Source organism: Lagopus muta, chromosome 5 (assembly GCF_023343835.1).
Source record: "Lagopus muta isolate bLagMut1 chromosome 5, bLagMut1 primary, whole genome shotgun sequence".
Lineage (NCBI taxonomy): Eukaryota > Metazoa > Chordata > Aves > Galliformes > Phasianidae > Lagopus > Lagopus muta.
Window position 1 is genome coordinate 63,529,694 of NC_064437.1, and position 16,855 is coordinate 63,546,548.

The following is a 16,855-nucleotide window of genomic DNA, read 5'->3' on the forward strand; positions in this document are numbered from 1 at the left end:
CTTAGAGGACTCTTTCAGCTTGAAGAGTTCTATGGTTCTGGCCATAGGCCTTCCCATGGAGCCCCACAGGGACTAAGGGGCCTTGGCAGAGCCTCACTGCCCTGTCAGCACTCCCAGGGCATCGGGTTCGGAGCCTGCTGCCCTTCACCAAGGAGTTCTGCATGTGTCCATCCCTGCTGAGCTGAACAGTTGTGTCCTGGCACAGGTGTGGTGATGGCCCTATTGACTCCTCTGTAAATAAAAAGGGAAGAAAACTGAATTCAGCTGGTGGTGAAACAGGAGAGCACAGATTTCCTTCTTATCTGGATTAGTCATGTTCTTTTAGGGATGAAACTCCATGCAGAACAAGAAAATGAGGCAGCTGATGTCGACAGAGGTGGCTGCAGAGATTTCCTGAGCAGTTCCACGTGAATGAATGGGAAGCTTTACTCATTCTCTAACTTGGCATAAAAGACAAAACACGAACACCTTGTTTCTCATTTGTACATCGTTGTACCAGCATTATCTTGCTCCTAGATTAACGTGGATTGTGTGATTTGCAGATTTCACCCCAGGGCAAATTGCCTTTATTGAGCAGGAGAGTCAGACCCACGGCTGGCTCAGCACACAGCACTGGGCTTTTAAGGCACAAACTCATTTGCTCCCCAGGATTGCCAGGGCTGCTTTTGTCTGGGCCTGACCTCATTAACGTGTTTTTAAGTAATTATCAATGAGAGAAGGTGACCCCCAACTCCCTGTACTTATAAAGGGACTTAAAGAAGTCTGTATTTACCACAGCTGAAAACTTCTGAGCAGACAGTAATTTATACAGCTGTGATCGTGTGGTAATTGTGATTTGTCACAGACGAATATTTACTTTTTTGACTAATTTAAAACCTATTCATCATACTACACACAAATTAAGAACAAAGTGTTGCGTTGGTCTTTGAATGGATAATTGCAATTAAGACACTCTCCTGCAGAAATAATGCGTGTAGGGTTAATTTGGACTCTGAATTGTTTTTTCTTTGCTTGTCTGTACAATTATATTCTCCAACTGTGGCACAGAGCAAATAATCAACTCAATAATTGTTTGTATCTGAGCTGAAACGTAGTATTTTTAATGGAAGTGTCAAAGCATCTGCAGTGCTCTGTTAGAATATTGTGGTGAAGTGGTGAGTACTGGTGAGGTTGGTGGCAGTGGGACGTAGTGCTTGGATTTGGGGGGGAAACTTCATTGTGACTCAGTGCGTAAGGGCTCATAAACAGGAGGGAGATCACTTGATAGGCTGCCAGATAGCAATGAGGGAGAATTTTAAATGGAGTGGATGAAGATGTAGAGTGGATGTGAGGAGGAAACCTTTAACCAGAGGTGGTGCAGCCCTGGCACTGCTCCCATGGCACTGCATGGCCATGGCTGGGCCCTGGGCAGCCTGACTGGGGGTACAGCCCATGGCAGGACTGGGGGCTCTGAGTGCCCTTCCAAGCCAATCGTGCTGCAATTCTGCATTTTCATTCTCTACAGCAGTGATGTAGGTGGCCTGCCAAGAGTTGAGCCTTATTAGGAGGCTCCTTTTCACCCTTGCATACAGTGCATGGTGATAGGAAATGTGTAACTTTTAAATATGCATAAAAGGGGAATTTCACAACTGCAATGTAGCAAATTAAATATTAATGTAGATATATCTTTTTTAAAAAAAATCATAAAAATGTATTAATTATCTCCCCCAGTAAAATTTGAATTATGTGGCCTGAATAGCATGATGGGGAGGTGTTATTCTTTCTAATGAAGCTCAAGGAAGAAGCCTTTAAAATAAGGGGTAACTCTTAATCTCAGAGTTGGAGTGTTCAGAAAAAAAATGGGAGTAGTTTTAGCAGTAGCATATAAACAACTTGTTGCATGTTTTCTTTTAAAATACTGCTTTCTACCAGAGACCTGGAGGAATGCTAAAACAGCACGTGTTCCATGTTAACACCCCTAAATCTTCAGCACCATTGTTCCCCTGTCTTTTTGGCCTATTGGTGTGATCAGACAGAGCCCTTACAGCAAGCTTTTGTTTGTCATGCAAGGACTTCTGACTGAGTTAGTTGGTTATCTCAATTATCACATGCAGCCACTTTTAGGGCATCAGTTTTCAGCCATCTCAGTTTGTGTATTGCTGATGTTCAAGATGGGAATACGTAATATTTGAACAGGCTGTGTGTGCCATTCTGGCTTTGTCTGCTAGGTATGGAGAAAATCCAGAAAACCATCCTTCTTACCTTACATAAACCACTGACAAATATTCTGTTTGTTCAGGGTTGGCCTGCAGGTCTTGCCTTTGACAGACCTTTCATGGTGTGTGGATGGATGTAGATCCCTGGCCTTGCTAAAAGCAGTGCTTCACTGTCCTTCACAAGTCTCTGTCCTACTAGCATTGCTCTCCTTTGGAAGGCCACGGTGCTCAGCTCACTCCTGGCTTCTTGGTGCTGGCGTGAAGGCGGTGCTGGAAGTAAGGAATGTGCACCTGCTTCCAGTGAGCCATCATCCTGCTCAGCACCTCTCTGTCTCTTGCTGCCCATCCTGTGGTTGACAGCTTTGATTGCTGTGGGTTTTAAACGTTCATATGGGCCTCAGGTTGGTGTTGCACAGCTTTAGCTGTGTGTTACTGCTTAAAGCTCAGTGTAGTGCAGTGGTAAAACAAGCTGTGTGGTGGCTTAGTGGGAATTTGTAACAGGAGTGTCTTGACATGGGATGGCAGGGACCTCTGAGTCTCTGATTCCACCCTGCTTTGCCAGGACACCCACATCCAGGTGGGTTTGGAGATCCGTGAGGAGATCCATGCAAACCATCCTGGTTTGCTCCAATTGCATCTTCTCCTGGCACCAGGCATCCTTGAGCACAGCCTGGTTCTTCCCTCTTGTATCTCCTCAGATGTTTGTGGACATAGGTGAGATCCACCCAAGCCCCCACTCATCCAAGCTGCTGACATCTGTGTAGTTCCTTGAAGTCAGCTGCTCACCTCCTGCAAATGGTTCTGCTGCAGTGAGTGATGTACCCAGGCAAGGAAAAAGGCTGCTAAATAACAGGAATGCTTGGCTTCTCCAATCACTGTGTCAGGGACACATCATGGTTTTCAACAGCAAAGTAATACACTTTTCTATTACTTTATATTATGCTGTATGAGATTAGCAGAAGTTGGGATGTTACTATGAATTGCATATGTGCAAACATTGGTTTAAAAAAAAAAAAAAAAAGAAGAAAATCAACTTCACTGTGTTTTGCTGAGCTTTATCTCAGTGGGTGAAGCCGCTGGCTCTGGATTTTTCTTCTCTTTGTTCCTGCAATCCATATGAGCTCATAAAATAATTACTGCTCATAGAGAAGCTGCTCAGCTTCAGTGCCATTGGCTTTATAAATTATCTGTCTATAGAGATAGCCGGAGTGTGTAATTCAGGCCAGAGGAGAACATAAAAGGAGCATGAATGGTACATAAATGTGCGTGGCGTAAATGCAAGCCTTTTGCCCAGCTGCAATTTTGAGGCAGGCCTGTGACAATGACTCCAGCTGTGCTGATGTGGGAAACGCTGCCCATCCATGCTGCCTAGAGAGGTGCACAGCCCTGCTCTGAGCACACTGTGCTGCTGCTTCCTGCAGACCCTGCACCAGCTGCATGGTGCTCCCATGTGCTCCTGTCCAGCCATGCTGCCGGAGCCAGAACGTGTTCAAATGTAGCTGATTTACAGATCCAAAGTGCTGGATTTGGGACAGGGTCAACTGGCCTGCCTTGGTGCTGAGGACACTCTTGTTAATTTCCTATTAAACCAAACTTCTGTATGGTTCTACTAGAAGAAAGATCAGGAATGCACAAATGACAGCTGTACCTTCCAGCACAGTCTGACAAACCCTGCAGTCAGAAATAAAATGTGAGTCTTATGGTATCCTAAAACAGGATTTCCAAGATGCTTTATATATATAAAGCCAGATAGTTTCCTGTAGCTTTAAATACGTATTATCCACATATAGCACATTTTTGTGACCTGAAGAGCTTCCTCATTAATATTGGGATTAATACTGAGAGAGGAAAATGAAGTACTGCCTAAAAGAAGTTGTACCAACCTGGATTCCATGCTGGAGGATTCCCTCCCTTTCTTTTCCATGACCTGTATCACATTTGCCTCTGGGGCTTTGCCTTCAGCAGGCAGAAGCTGCTGGCCAGCTGCAGGAGGATGGGCACAGCAAGGGCCAGGTCCTCCAGGGCCCCAAGCATGCTCAGGCAGTGCAGCCAGCAGCCTTGCTGTGTCAGAGCACATTGCTTTCTGCAGAAGCATCTGTTTGTGGTGTCAGAAATGCCCCTCTGCTGACCCAGAGGCTCTCCTCGAATGCTGCACGCTCATTACAAGAGTGAACGAAAATGGTTTTGATTATGCCATTCCGTTGCAATTCCTTTATAATGCAGTTCATTTCTATCTGCAGCATTATTTAGCTCTTCTAAATTGGAGAAAGCACATGCCTGGTGAGGATGAAATTAATGCTGAAGGCAGTCAAAGGTAATCAGCATCTCTGGGCTTCCCCAAAATAAGGGATAGAGCAGAGCAGAAAAGAGTGTTACAGATGTATGGGGATGTGCATGGGGGGAACAGTGTGGAGTTGCTCCACACTGATCATCCCAAGGGGCTGAGAGCAGCGGCTCCAGTATGGACCTCTGCAGAGAGCAGAGATCCTGGCCTTATGCTGAGTGGTTGGTTGTTGGCTGGTGTTTGCATGGAGACCTGGGTCTTCACTGAGCCTCAGGGCCCAGCCATGCATGTAGTTCCCTGTTAACCCATCAGCTTAATTACTGTGCTGGGATGATACAGAAGAAGTCACCATAGAAAATAAAAACTAAAAAAAAAATGAAACCACAGCCAAACATCACCAACAGAACCAAGCACCGGATGGGCGGTGTGTCGTGCTTATGAACCAGCTTCAGCTTCCCTTATAAGCCAGGAACCTTCATGTTATTCTTGGCTTTAGGAAATGGTTTTTCCCTTACCCTCCCCTCTGCCCCCGTGTGTGCCCACCTAATCCCTCCATGTTTGAGCCCTTCTTTCTCCATAACTTCACACTGCTGCTTTTTGCTGTCATGTCCTCTGCAATGCTGACTTGTCATGCAGTTTTCCTCTTTCTACATGAGCCAAAAATCCTACTGCTGGCTGCAGAGGAGGTGGGTTCCTGGTGGGCACTTGCTGAGAGGATCACTGCGACTTGGAGGTACTGGAGCATTGCATCGAGGCCTTCATTCCAGTCCTGTCGTCTTGCTGCAAACCATAGCAGACAGGAGCCTGCAAGAGAAATTAAAAGAACAGCAAAGCACTGATCTTGTCCAGAGGTTAATAGCTGGGTTGTGCAAGCAATTGTCTGTGCAGGGGACCAGCAGTGTTCTCGTCTCGCTTCACTCTCCTCCTGCATACCCCACTGCCTTCTTGAAATGTTGTGTGTGTCACAGCAATATCTGAGAGCCACGCTTAGGATCAAATGCAGCCTTACCTAAAGCTCCAGAAAAGTGGTTATATTGTTGTGGTTGTTTTTCAATACTTCACCAGCATTTAGTGATCTCTTCACAAGGCTGCCAACCCCATAAATGCATGGAAACAGCAAAGTGGAACAGCCATTACAGTTGTCTCGTGGAGGCATTCAAGGCCAGGCTGGATGTGGCTCTGGGCAGCCTGGTCTGCTGGTTGGTAACCTGTGCGTAGCAGGGGGTTGGAACTGGATGAGTATTGTGGTCCTATGCAACCCAGGTCATTCCATGATTCTGTGATATATATCTAATATATGTGTGTCAATTACCAGAAGATTGTATTTGTGCTGCCTCCCAGGAGTTAAGTCTTGTGCCTGCTGGTTAGGGTCTGGGAGAAGGACATCCCAAGGTTGTGCAAGTTGGTTCTCCTGGACAGTGCCTCTTGTAAATGAAAAGTCATGAGAAGACATAATGTAAAAGCCAAATTATTCTAAGAAGCATCAGGCATTGTGGTAAACCTAGCATTTTGGATAACATACAAAGCCATAAGACCTTTCCAGCTGACTGAGATGCTGAGATGCACACGACTTATGACCCCAGCAGCACTGGTCTGCTGCTGGACTAACCTTTGGGCACCTTGCTCTGTGGGTTGTTTGCTTTTTCCCCATTTGCATTCTGTGATGGACTTTGATCAAATATCCACAGGAAAAATTAGGATTATTTTCCTAGCATTATGAGATTTATTTATCCAGCTGCAATTGTCTAAACAATTGATTGCACGATTGATGAAAATGTCAAAGAATATGAAACGCAGTGAATCAATTCTATTGATTTATCCATAATTACCCAAAGCAGCCTTAATCAGTATTCACACTGGGGTATCCATAGAAATGTGTGAGTTACAAAGGACAGTGCTGTCAGCAGAAAAGGACAGAGGTTCCCTTGCTGGTGCAATGCTGTCATGTGTTTGAAACTTTTTCTTTCTTTTTTTTTGCCAAATTCATAATCAGAAAATTCCCACTTCGCAGGAAAATTTACCTGCTGTCCTTTGCCATGCTTCACATGACTTGATTCCCGTTTTAGAAATTATTTCCAGGCCAAATTCATTCAAAAACGGGGTGGTAGGGGAAAAAAAAACAGTAGTTTTTCCATTTGTTGGGGGTCAGCACAGCATCCTAAACATGGTTCTGTATTTTATTTCCTCTGTGTCAAATAGAGGGCAGTAGAACTGAATTGTCCTGGGGTTGGTCGTTCCTGGGAACTAAATCTTCTTGGTTCTACCAAGAGAATCAAAGGGCTGGGATGGCTGGGACTGGCTGGAGGGCTTGTGTGGGTAGTCATAGATTGCTCTGTAACAATTCTTTCTTTACAAACTTCTTATTTCCATGCAGACACTGGTATTTTATACTACAGCAGTTGTAAAAAGGTGAGGCAGTATTCCCATCTAAGGCCAAGTCAAAGAAAGATGCTTTACTTATAAGACACCACGTTCTTGGGTTGCTCAGTGACCTTTAAGCATTCTGTGTAGAGGGACCATTACAGATGTGCTCTTGCTTCTCAGTTTGGAAATGCAACTGCTTGGAAGTGATGTTTTTAGCACATAAACTCAGCAAGGGATGCTGGTGATGCCTGCTCCACAGCAAAGACTTCTGGAACTTTGTGGAGCACCGCTTTAAATGGGAACAGCTTGCTTAATAACACAGCTGAATGCAGAGATGTCTCATAGTGGTGCTTCAACAAATCCCTTTGTTTTAAATTATAAGATCTGTCCCAAGTTTTCGCTGACTGTCATGATAGAAATAGTCAATTTTGAGTTCAGTGGTTGTACATTCCTTATGGGATATTTGCTTTTGGAGAAGAGGGGCACTGATGCTGTCTACGTGCAATAGACACTGGTTTTCCAGTGCTGTAGCCTTAGCTGAAAACACTCAAATTGTCTTGTAGCATTTCCCTTAGAAAACACACTTGCAAGCTTTTATTACCTGTCATAAAAGTCTCTAGGAGGTGAAATTCAGTGCACAAGGTTCAATCCACGGCTGGAGCTAAATGGCAGGTGGAATTTCTGGAGACAGAATTTCTTTTGAAAAAGAAATCCCAACTTTCTTCTCCCCTTTATTTTGTTTCTTTCTGTTAACATTCATCGTTTGATTGCCCGGCATCAGAGCAATCCTCCATTGCAAAAATGGGCCTTTAGGTGCGAGGCAGCAGCACTGCAGAGGTGGTTGGTGAGGCAGCGCGCTGTGGATGCGATTGTTGGTAATCAGAGCGCAAGTTTGTCCTTCAGAATGTTGTAACTTGCAGTTATTTTTCATTCATCCGTCCCCGTTGTTTTAGAGGGCGCACAGTGCAGAATATAAATCAGGAAGGAGGTGTCAGTGATCATAGATAATATGCTAAAACTGCTTCTGAAATATTTATTAGAAAATGGGTTAATAAAGTGACACGATGCACCTGTGCTGGTGTGAAGCAGACGATTGGAGAAGATTATGCTAATGTAAGTATTTAGCAGCAAGTCTTCATTGGGATTACTGTGTGCTATTATCACAGTCAGCCCAGGAATTGTAATTCAACAGAAAGCAAATGATCAAGGGTTTTGTTTTCTTTCTTTCTTCTCTTTTTTTTCCTTCCCAAGTTTTGGCTGCTCTTTAGCCTGATGAATTAGAAGGAATATATTGCAAGGAATCTTTTTAACGTATTATTGAACAACAACGAGAAAGAATAAGTAAGAGGTAGGCTGGGCAGAGAGCCATCACATAGAGGAGCGTAAAATGAAAAGGATTGTGGAAACCTTGATGTGGGCTGAGCAGCTGTCAGGTTGGGAGGTGTGAAAAGAAGTTAACAGTAATAATATCACAAGGAGAGAGAAGAGTTTGGGATGGGAAACGATTGAGGGGAGATGGGAGGAGGGCACGTGCCCTCGTGCTCATTCATTTCCATGATTTTTCCCTTTCATCTGATATACACAGAATATGCATCTGAGTGTTACATATTCTCTGTGTTCCGGGGTCATAATAATTGGAAAATCATCATCCTGTATGTGATGCCAAGAGAAAAGCTGTTACTGGCATGTATTAAAATGTGAATTTTAATTTATATTCAAGTGAAAAGTTGTTTAAAACTTAACCGCGCTTTGCAGATGAAAAGTTGGGAAATAATGTGAAGATATTTGATGTGATTGCTCTTTAAAAGAAGATTTTGGTATTCATGCGTTAGTGAGCAGTTGTTCAGGTCTGGGTTTTGCATGGGGATTTCAAGGTCTAGGTCTGTTGTTTCGTACACAGTCTGACAAGATAAGAGTAGTCTGTCTCATATGCACAGCAAATTTGTCTCCCAGAGCAGCAAAATCACAGGCATGCGAGGCATGGTAATGTGCAGGAAGGCCGATCGGCTGTAATAAAGCATTCATTATCTCTCCATCTAAATTAACTGAAATGGTGTAATAGGCCCTTTTATAACATCTCTCAAATTCCCTCTCTTTTATTGAATTAGCAGCTAAACCTAGATTATTTTAAGCTGTGTGTGTATGTTCTTGTTTAGATCATTATGCTGTCAGTACAGGAACCATTTGTCCTTCGGTTCCTTGGTTCTTCTGTACTTGTTCTTTGATCTCTTCAGAGTTTCATGGACTACATTTGTAGCTTGCACTGTTTTCAGATTTTCTTGTAAGTATTTTAGCAAGTAGTTTTAGTGCAAACCTGATGCAAAAGCTGACAAGATAATACGCAGAACAGAATATACTGTAGGAAAGGTTCTTCTGAAATGCCATTCTCCATAAAAACTCTTTGTGCAGAGTTAGTTTGATCTGCACGTGTTTTACTCAATGAGTTGGGTGTGATGCAGCTCTGCTCATCTCCTTTAGCTTTTGCAAATGCCTTCTAGTGGTGGGAGAGGCTGAATGAACATGGGGCATCGAATATGTTCACCGGAGTGAACAAAAAATCAGGGCATGTGATTAATTATGAGAGAGAATGGAGAAAGAAGAACCAACTGTACCTGAGAAAGGGAAGAGAAAAGGATTTGTTTGGCACAGTGACTGCTGTTCCATTCATGTGCTCTACCTCTTTGTCTTTTCATTTGTTGTTGCCAGTGGAGGTCTAGATGTGACAAGTAGGAATAGCCTCCTGGATTCAGTGAGATTGTGTGCAGGAAAAAAGGGGCTTCTCTGCAAAGGTAAAATAACAGAATCAAAGCAGTAGTATTTGTGTTATTATTTGCTTTAGCAATCTCTGGGCGTGCATCCACAAACCATTTAACCCCCTGTGGGACCACTGGGCGTGATTAAGCATTAACAGTGATAAAAATACACAGTGGTTGCAATTGAAGCTATGTTTACAGCTTGAATGGGAAGCATATTTGTGGGTTTATTGACTCTGGATGGAGGGCTGTGAGGGAGGAGAAATTATGGAAGGAATTAGGACTTACCTGTCCTTTTGCCGGGGCAGGGAGAGCAAGGTGAGTGGTACCAACTGCAGCACAGGTGTTTGACTCACTGTGTGCTGGTACAAGTGGTTATTCCTCCTGACTTACAAAGAACTGATAAGGTGTCTTATCAGGAAATAAATGAAAAGGGATACATTATCAAGGCACCCAGATGATGGAATAGAGCCTTACTCTGCTGGAAACTGTCTAAACAGAGGAGTAGAAATCAGTCCCTGCCTCAAAGGACCTTCACTGTAACTACAACAGAAAGCTGCTGATGCATTGAGAGGCAGCCCCACCACCACCCATCCTCAGAGGCTGAGCAGCCACAAACCTCATCCCTGTAGGATGTTAGTTTTGTTACTTGTCCTTCAGCACCCGTCTGTCTTCCCTTCGCATCTCCTGAAGTGATTTTCTTCTGTAATCATATCCCTTCTATTCCAATCACATCGTGAAAAAATGTTAATTTCCTTCTTTTAATTGGGTTGATAAAGTCTTTTGTCTAACAAATCTTTTGCAATATGCTAGCGTTAGATTTTGTTGCTGCGTGCGACGTTCTCAGTATTGTAACTTCAGTACATTGTGAGCAGCTCCAGCCTCTCAACTTCTCTCTTTCTCAAGGTTTTGACTTTCGTGGCTCTTCCTGACATGGGTAATGCATTCTTTTGTTAGTAGAAGCTGAGCTTGGAGAAAAGCACTCCTTTTTATGCACGAGCACCAAGAGCTAATCTTTGTTATTAATTACACTGAGATAAGCTGTGCCCCTGCGGATTGATGTTCTTCATCTGAATGTGGGAGATACTTTTGGTGACTTCTCTTGGCCCAGTGATGTTCAAAACAAGTCCACCTTCATCTGTTAACTCTGCCTTTTTTGGATGGCTTTTTTTGTTGGTTTTCTTGTGTCTCTCACTTTAACAGTGAAGTTATTGCAAACCATCAAAACCTGCCTTGAAAGAGAAGAGGTTTGGACTGAGACCTGAAATTATTCATAAAAATATTCTGCTTCCTCTTTTGAATTTTATTTGGGCATAAACCTGAACCATTTAAATTCATGAGTTGCAGCAAACTTTGCAGGCGATAACACGCCATTTCCTGGAGTAGAGCCAGGAATTCATTGAGCAGTGTTCTTTTTTTTTCCCCCTCCATCCACATGATCTCTTCAGAGCACTCATCTTTCTTTCCAGTGAAGCATGCAACTGAGCAACGTACCAAAATAGCAAGGAGGCCACCAAACGTTCAGACTTTTCACCATGTAGCCCCATGTCCATTGTTGCAGCTCTTTCACAGGGTGGCATTTCAATGTCCAGGAGAATCCTTTCTTTTCAGCACCATTGGATTTCCATACATCTGCACAACATCAAGGAGAATTCTCAGTTAATGCTGGATTTGACTCATCTGCATCCTCAAAATGCTTTCCAGAAACCCTACGATTTCTCTGCTGTCTTTCTGGGTTTTCTCACTCCTCTTCACTTTGCTGTCAGAAGAGGGAGAGGATGAGGCTCACATCTGTCTGCTCCGGTTTAAGCATGGAGAGCAACCTGATGGGAAACAGCCAAAGAAATCTGCACTGGTAGATGTGTGCATTGGCTCTGACATTCTCCTAGGTGAATGTGAGGATGCACAAGCATCTTCTATCCTGTTTTAAAATCTTCCTCTTGAGAGCATCCAAATCATGGCATTTTGTTCTATATTGGTTTCAGAATATTGACACGTTCTCTGAGATCCTGTTTCAGATGTTTTGTTTTGTTTTGTTTTGAGGTCCTGTCTGTATTCCAGCAGGATGACATTTTTGTCAGAGAATTTAAGGTGTTCAGGAGTCAGTGATGGCAACAGAAAGCCACGTTCACCTACGTCATCACCTACATTCAGCATTTCTTTTGTGGGCTTCATAACCATCCAACTTTACTCCACGGTGAAGGTGGGATGAAGTCTCTCCATCTGTTAACTAACTTTCTACTTCTCAATGGTCTTGTTTTCATTTATGTTCTTAAAATCAACTTCCTGAGCTTAAGTCATCGGCACCTTGTTTTCTCTTGACACTGGGAGATCCTGTAAGAAAGAAGTTGGGATGCATTATGAGCTCAGGATGAGAGAAACCATTGTGGTGACTTTAATGGTGCCAGGAGGTAGTAGTAGTTCAACTGGTCTCTGATTATTCCACTGTGTAACTTTTTATGGTAATAGGATGGAGTGTAACATCAAATTAAATGAAAACCAAAATGGGGCTTGAATAATTAAAAAATCAACAGTCAAATCTCTACATTTTTTTCCTTTTTTCTTTTTTTTTTCTGATGTTCTACTGCAGGAGGTTGGGAGAATGCCTGCTTTCCCAGAGCACTCTAGTTACAGGATAGCATATGGGCTGCGAGTGAGTGGTGGCATTTATTTACAATTACAGTTTTATAGATGTGTTGTGGTTTGGTCCTTTTCCTGTTGCAGTGTACAGTAGATTCTGCACTGTTTTGTTGTTTATTTGTAGTCACTTGAATGAACATGGGGAAAAATGAGAGCTACGATTTGAAGAAAAATAATGGTATATAAAGTAATGAGATTGTTCCAAAGCTTAATTAGATGGAGCAGATTGAATACATTACAGAGATGTCTTGAGGCAACATAATTAAATTGGAAGCATAATCCTCCCTGTATTGGAACTGATTTTATCTTGGTGGGACGAGGAGCATCAGCGAGCTCTTCCTGCTGGTACGTTGCTGATCCTTCTGGGAAGAGTTTTGGACCTCAGAGCATTGTCAGACCTTAAAAGCACAAAACAAAACAGGACATAAATCTACAGACAGAATTGGTGGCGTTCTGGTTACAGGGATAACGTTGGATTCAATCTTAGTACGTGCTACAGCTCAGTAATTGAATCATAGATCTGAAACACGTCCGCAGCGTGTTATTGTGTATGCTGAATTCATCTCATTTATAAGATCTCTTAATGGAGTTGTTTCCAAATATATACACTGACAAGGATTCTGGTGAATAATGCATGGAAGTGCAGTTCCTGAAATGCATCTCTGCATGTGCTGGTACAAGTACAGGGATGCATGTGAGATCTTGAGGTACAAACAGCAATATTATGAAATGTATGTATGCATATATAGATATGTATATTTTTATGTATTTAGACACACAAGCATATCTATGTATGTATGTATATATCTTTTGCTTTTACATATTCATTGCTATTTAATAATTATTATCTACATTTTCTTTCATGCTTCTACTAGAAAACAAAAAAAATATATTTCTGTTCATGTTTGGCTACTTTCCTTCCCCTGCTGTTGGATGAATCTGATTTTACAGTACAGATGCATCCCAACCGTGTGACAATTAGTGCCTTGTTTTGTTAGTTTTGTATACGTGAATAATCTCTGCTCCCATCCTGATCTCGGTGTGAGGTTTGATTTCATTTGGGCAGCCAAGCATTCAGCTAGATGTTCTTTTCTTTTTTCCTCAGGACAGATCAGTAGGTACCTTAAATTCAAATAAAAGTTCCAACTCCTTCTACTGTTTTAATTTTATTTTATTTTTGTCAGCTTGTAGAAGATTAATTTTCTTATTTGCATCCCGTAGTGCCAGTCTCTTAAAGATTGCTTTTGGGGAAAAGGAAAGAAAGGTTATACGTGTCATGATTGGTCTTCATCGTTTCTAGAGCTTTAAGGGACATAAATCTGTATCACAGATAGCCTGCTCCCAAGACAAGCTCATTTGTCTGGGCATTAGCTGGCAGTTCCATAGCATAAATTTAAAGTTTTCAGGAGGAATCTAATGTTTATTTTGAAAATGGAGATTAGAATACCAGAGAATAATATGTTTACTTTTCAGCACCATGAATATGTAGTGACCTACTTATACTGTACCATTTGGTTTTATTTTTAAAGCTTGTCAAGCCAACTCCTATCGCAATTTAACAAGCAACCTTTTTAGGGAAGCAATAAACTGTACTGGGTATTAAATTAACATTTTAGAAGTAGAACATTGCACAACATTTTGAAGACTGTCCTTCAGCAGCTTTTTAATGTGTTTTTGTTCCGTAAGTAAAATAGTGTCTGTCTCATGTGTTTGAAAACACGTTTTGCTTCACCTGCAAGTTAAAATAGAGCCACTTTCAGTTCTGGTGAGCTGCAGCATTCAGATGCTGTCACTTTAAAGGGGGGGGGGGGGGGGGGAAAGAAACAACTTCATTTTTCCTCTAATAAACTGAATGTTTAATGATCTCCTGATTATCATGAGATATTTTAAAGACAAGTGATTTTTATCCAAAACATCCCTTATGTTTCTTCACCCCGCGTCTGCGAATTTGCTTGATTAATTTTGAGAACATCTGCATATAATTCCGTGTGCTCAACAGTGGTGAGATCACACTGCTTTTCAAGTAACAGCTACAAATCTCACTTCCCAGACAGACTCCCATTTTTGTCTAATTGGAATGCCAAACGTACAAAGGTGCCACCGAAGAGTGTGTAATTATGTAATTTTCTCTTGATCTTTCAGAGTCTTCCTGCGAGCAATTAATCAGTATGCAGATATGCTAAACAAAAAATTTCTTGATCAAGCCAACTTTGAGTTGCAGGTAAGAAAAAAATTATCAAAATACCAAACAGCGTCTTGGGATGTAATATTAATAGTGTAATAAACTTCTGTCCCAAACAACTAGAACTAATAAAGCTGGAAAAGACCTCTGTGATCCCCAAGTCCAGCTGCCAGCCCATCCCCACCATGCCCAGTATCCATGTCCCCATGTGCCACACGATTTTGTTGTCTGTGTGTTGACTGTGAACCCTGGAATTCCAGTTAGCCCATTCAGTTGTCCTGTCCTCAGCACTTACAACAGCACCAAGTCTTATCCCACGGTACCATACTGAACTCCTCATTTCCCTCTGGATGTGCAAAAAGGGAAAAGGATCCTTTCCAGACAGGTCATAGAAACACAGAATGAACTGGGTTGAAAAGGACCACAATGATCACCTGGTTCCAACCCCCTGCTGTGTGCAGGTCACCAACCAGCAGCCCAGGCTGCCCAGAGCCACATCCAGCCTGGCCTTGAATGCCTGCAGGGATGGGGCATCCACAGCCTCCTTGGGCAACCTGTGCCAGTGCCTCACCACCCTCTGGCTGAAAAACTTCCTCCTAATATCCAACCCAAACCTCTCCTGTCTCAGTTTAAGACCATTCCCACTTGTCCCATCACTCTCAACCCATGTAAAGAGCCATTAACAGGTGCTTTGCTAGAGCTATTGACTCGAATGTGGGGTCTGAGTGTAGATCCTTTTCTATCTTTTCTCCATATTTATGTGTTCATATTTTATTTTACTTGTATTGCCAAATGCAATCGATTAGGATTTGTAGATGGGAGATGTTTCATGGGAAGATGAACGCAGCGAGGGGATGTACTAAATACATCAAGAAACAATGCCTGTGTAGTGTCTGTTATTTTCACCTTTAAATATTTATGTGAATGACTTCGATTCTTCTAAGGTGTTTTGTGGATGTGCAGAGAAACGTTTCAGAGAATTAATGGTACCTGTTCTTGTCATTCTGGGTCCTTTCAGCTTTGGAACAACTACTTCCACCTTGCCGTTGCTTTTCTCACGCAAGAGTCCTTGCAACTGGAGAATTTTTCAAGTGCTAAGAGGGCAAAAATACTTAACAAGTAAGTCCTATTCGTCATCTAAATTGTGGACAAGAACTTGAGGTCTGTTAACATAATTTTAGTTTAATTTCTTAGCTAAATCTATTCAAATTGAGACACAATCATGGTATAATGAAAGGTTGGTTTTTAAAAACATGAATCAAGCCTTGCATGTGTTTCTACCCTTGAATCAAGATCTAAATTACATGATTCATTACTGATGAAGACAGTATTTTATACTGCGGGATATTCATGAAGTCAAGACTTCTCAGAAGTATTAACATGTTACAAAGCTGCATTTTTAAATCACTTCAGGTTTGTGATCATTCTCATTCTGTGGGCACTCTTTATTGCTTAATCCCTGACAGCCTGTTAGGGTGAATTTCCCCAGCTGCAGCCCATATCGCTGTGTTATCCCTAAGGACTGGCTTTGTAGAGTGTTGCTCCCCTGCTTATAGAAGGAGTTGCATTGCCTGCCTCTGACTGGGCAGCTCAAGCTGTGTGATTTTACTTCAGAACCCCACAGCAAATGAAAGGAAAGAAGAAACACTGCAGTGTGAATATTTTCGTGTGTGCATTTCTCCCCAAATTTCTTCGGGCTCCCAGTGCAGAGGATCCTTATCCTTGACTGAGAGCTGAAAAAGCTGGTTGAATATTTTGAGTCTGTATGTGCAGGTTCACTTTTGGTGCTGTGGTGCCCGTAAAGAATGCCTGCAAAAGCAGTTTGTTTCCATTTTCAGTCGGGTTTCCACAGTTAATGCAGTTTCAGAGCTCCAAGTCCCTGAGCAAGCCTCTTCTATGTGTAATATATATTCTATCTATAGAGAGATACGGTGTATTTTGTATTACTGAACTGAAGCCTTTTTGTGTGTTACTGTGATGTGAGATACCGCAGTGAGAATGGGAAGAGTTTCCCACTGCTGCAGTGTGATGCGATTGTAAGGGTTTTGCTGGAAGTGGCAGCACCATGTGGGCTGCACTCTTTGACCAAAAAGCAGAGGGCTCTCTTTTTTCTTTCTATTTTCTTTTTTTTTCCCCCAGCAGCTGAGTTTTGCCCTTCAGATTCATCCACTCCATCCTGAGTTTGGAGCTGTTTCCTTTGGAAACTGTGATTTACCACAGTGTTAAAACAGAATTTTTCAGCACTGTGTGATCTATCATATTGTATATGGCTCTGGGCAGCCTGGTCTGGTGGTTGGTGACATGCACACATAGCTTGGGGTTGAAACTGGATGGGCATCGTGGTCCTTTTCATCCCAGGCCATTCTATGATTCGATACGTACACATGACTTGTGGGGCTGCTGTGATGAGACAGAAAGATTTAAAAGTTTGGTGGAA

The 16,855-nt window shown here is 42.4% G+C and overlaps 1 protein-coding gene across 3 annotated transcripts in view; it reads left to right on the plus strand.

Moving 5' to 3' along the window:
• Nucleotides 1-16,855, plus strand: part of DOCK1 (dedicator of cytokinesis 1) — a 276,377-nt gene that overhangs the window by 180,702 nt on the left and 78,820 nt on the right. For all 3 annotated transcript variants that reach the window (XM_048946145.1, XM_048946146.1, XM_048946148.1), the window contains 2 exons: nucleotides 14,379-14,457; nucleotides 15,437-15,537. In XM_048946145.1, coding sequence (XP_048802102.1) covers nucleotides 14,379-14,457; nucleotides 15,437-15,537 — 180 coding nt within the window. The remainder of the gene's footprint in view (nucleotides 1-14,378; nucleotides 14,458-15,436; nucleotides 15,538-16,855) is intronic.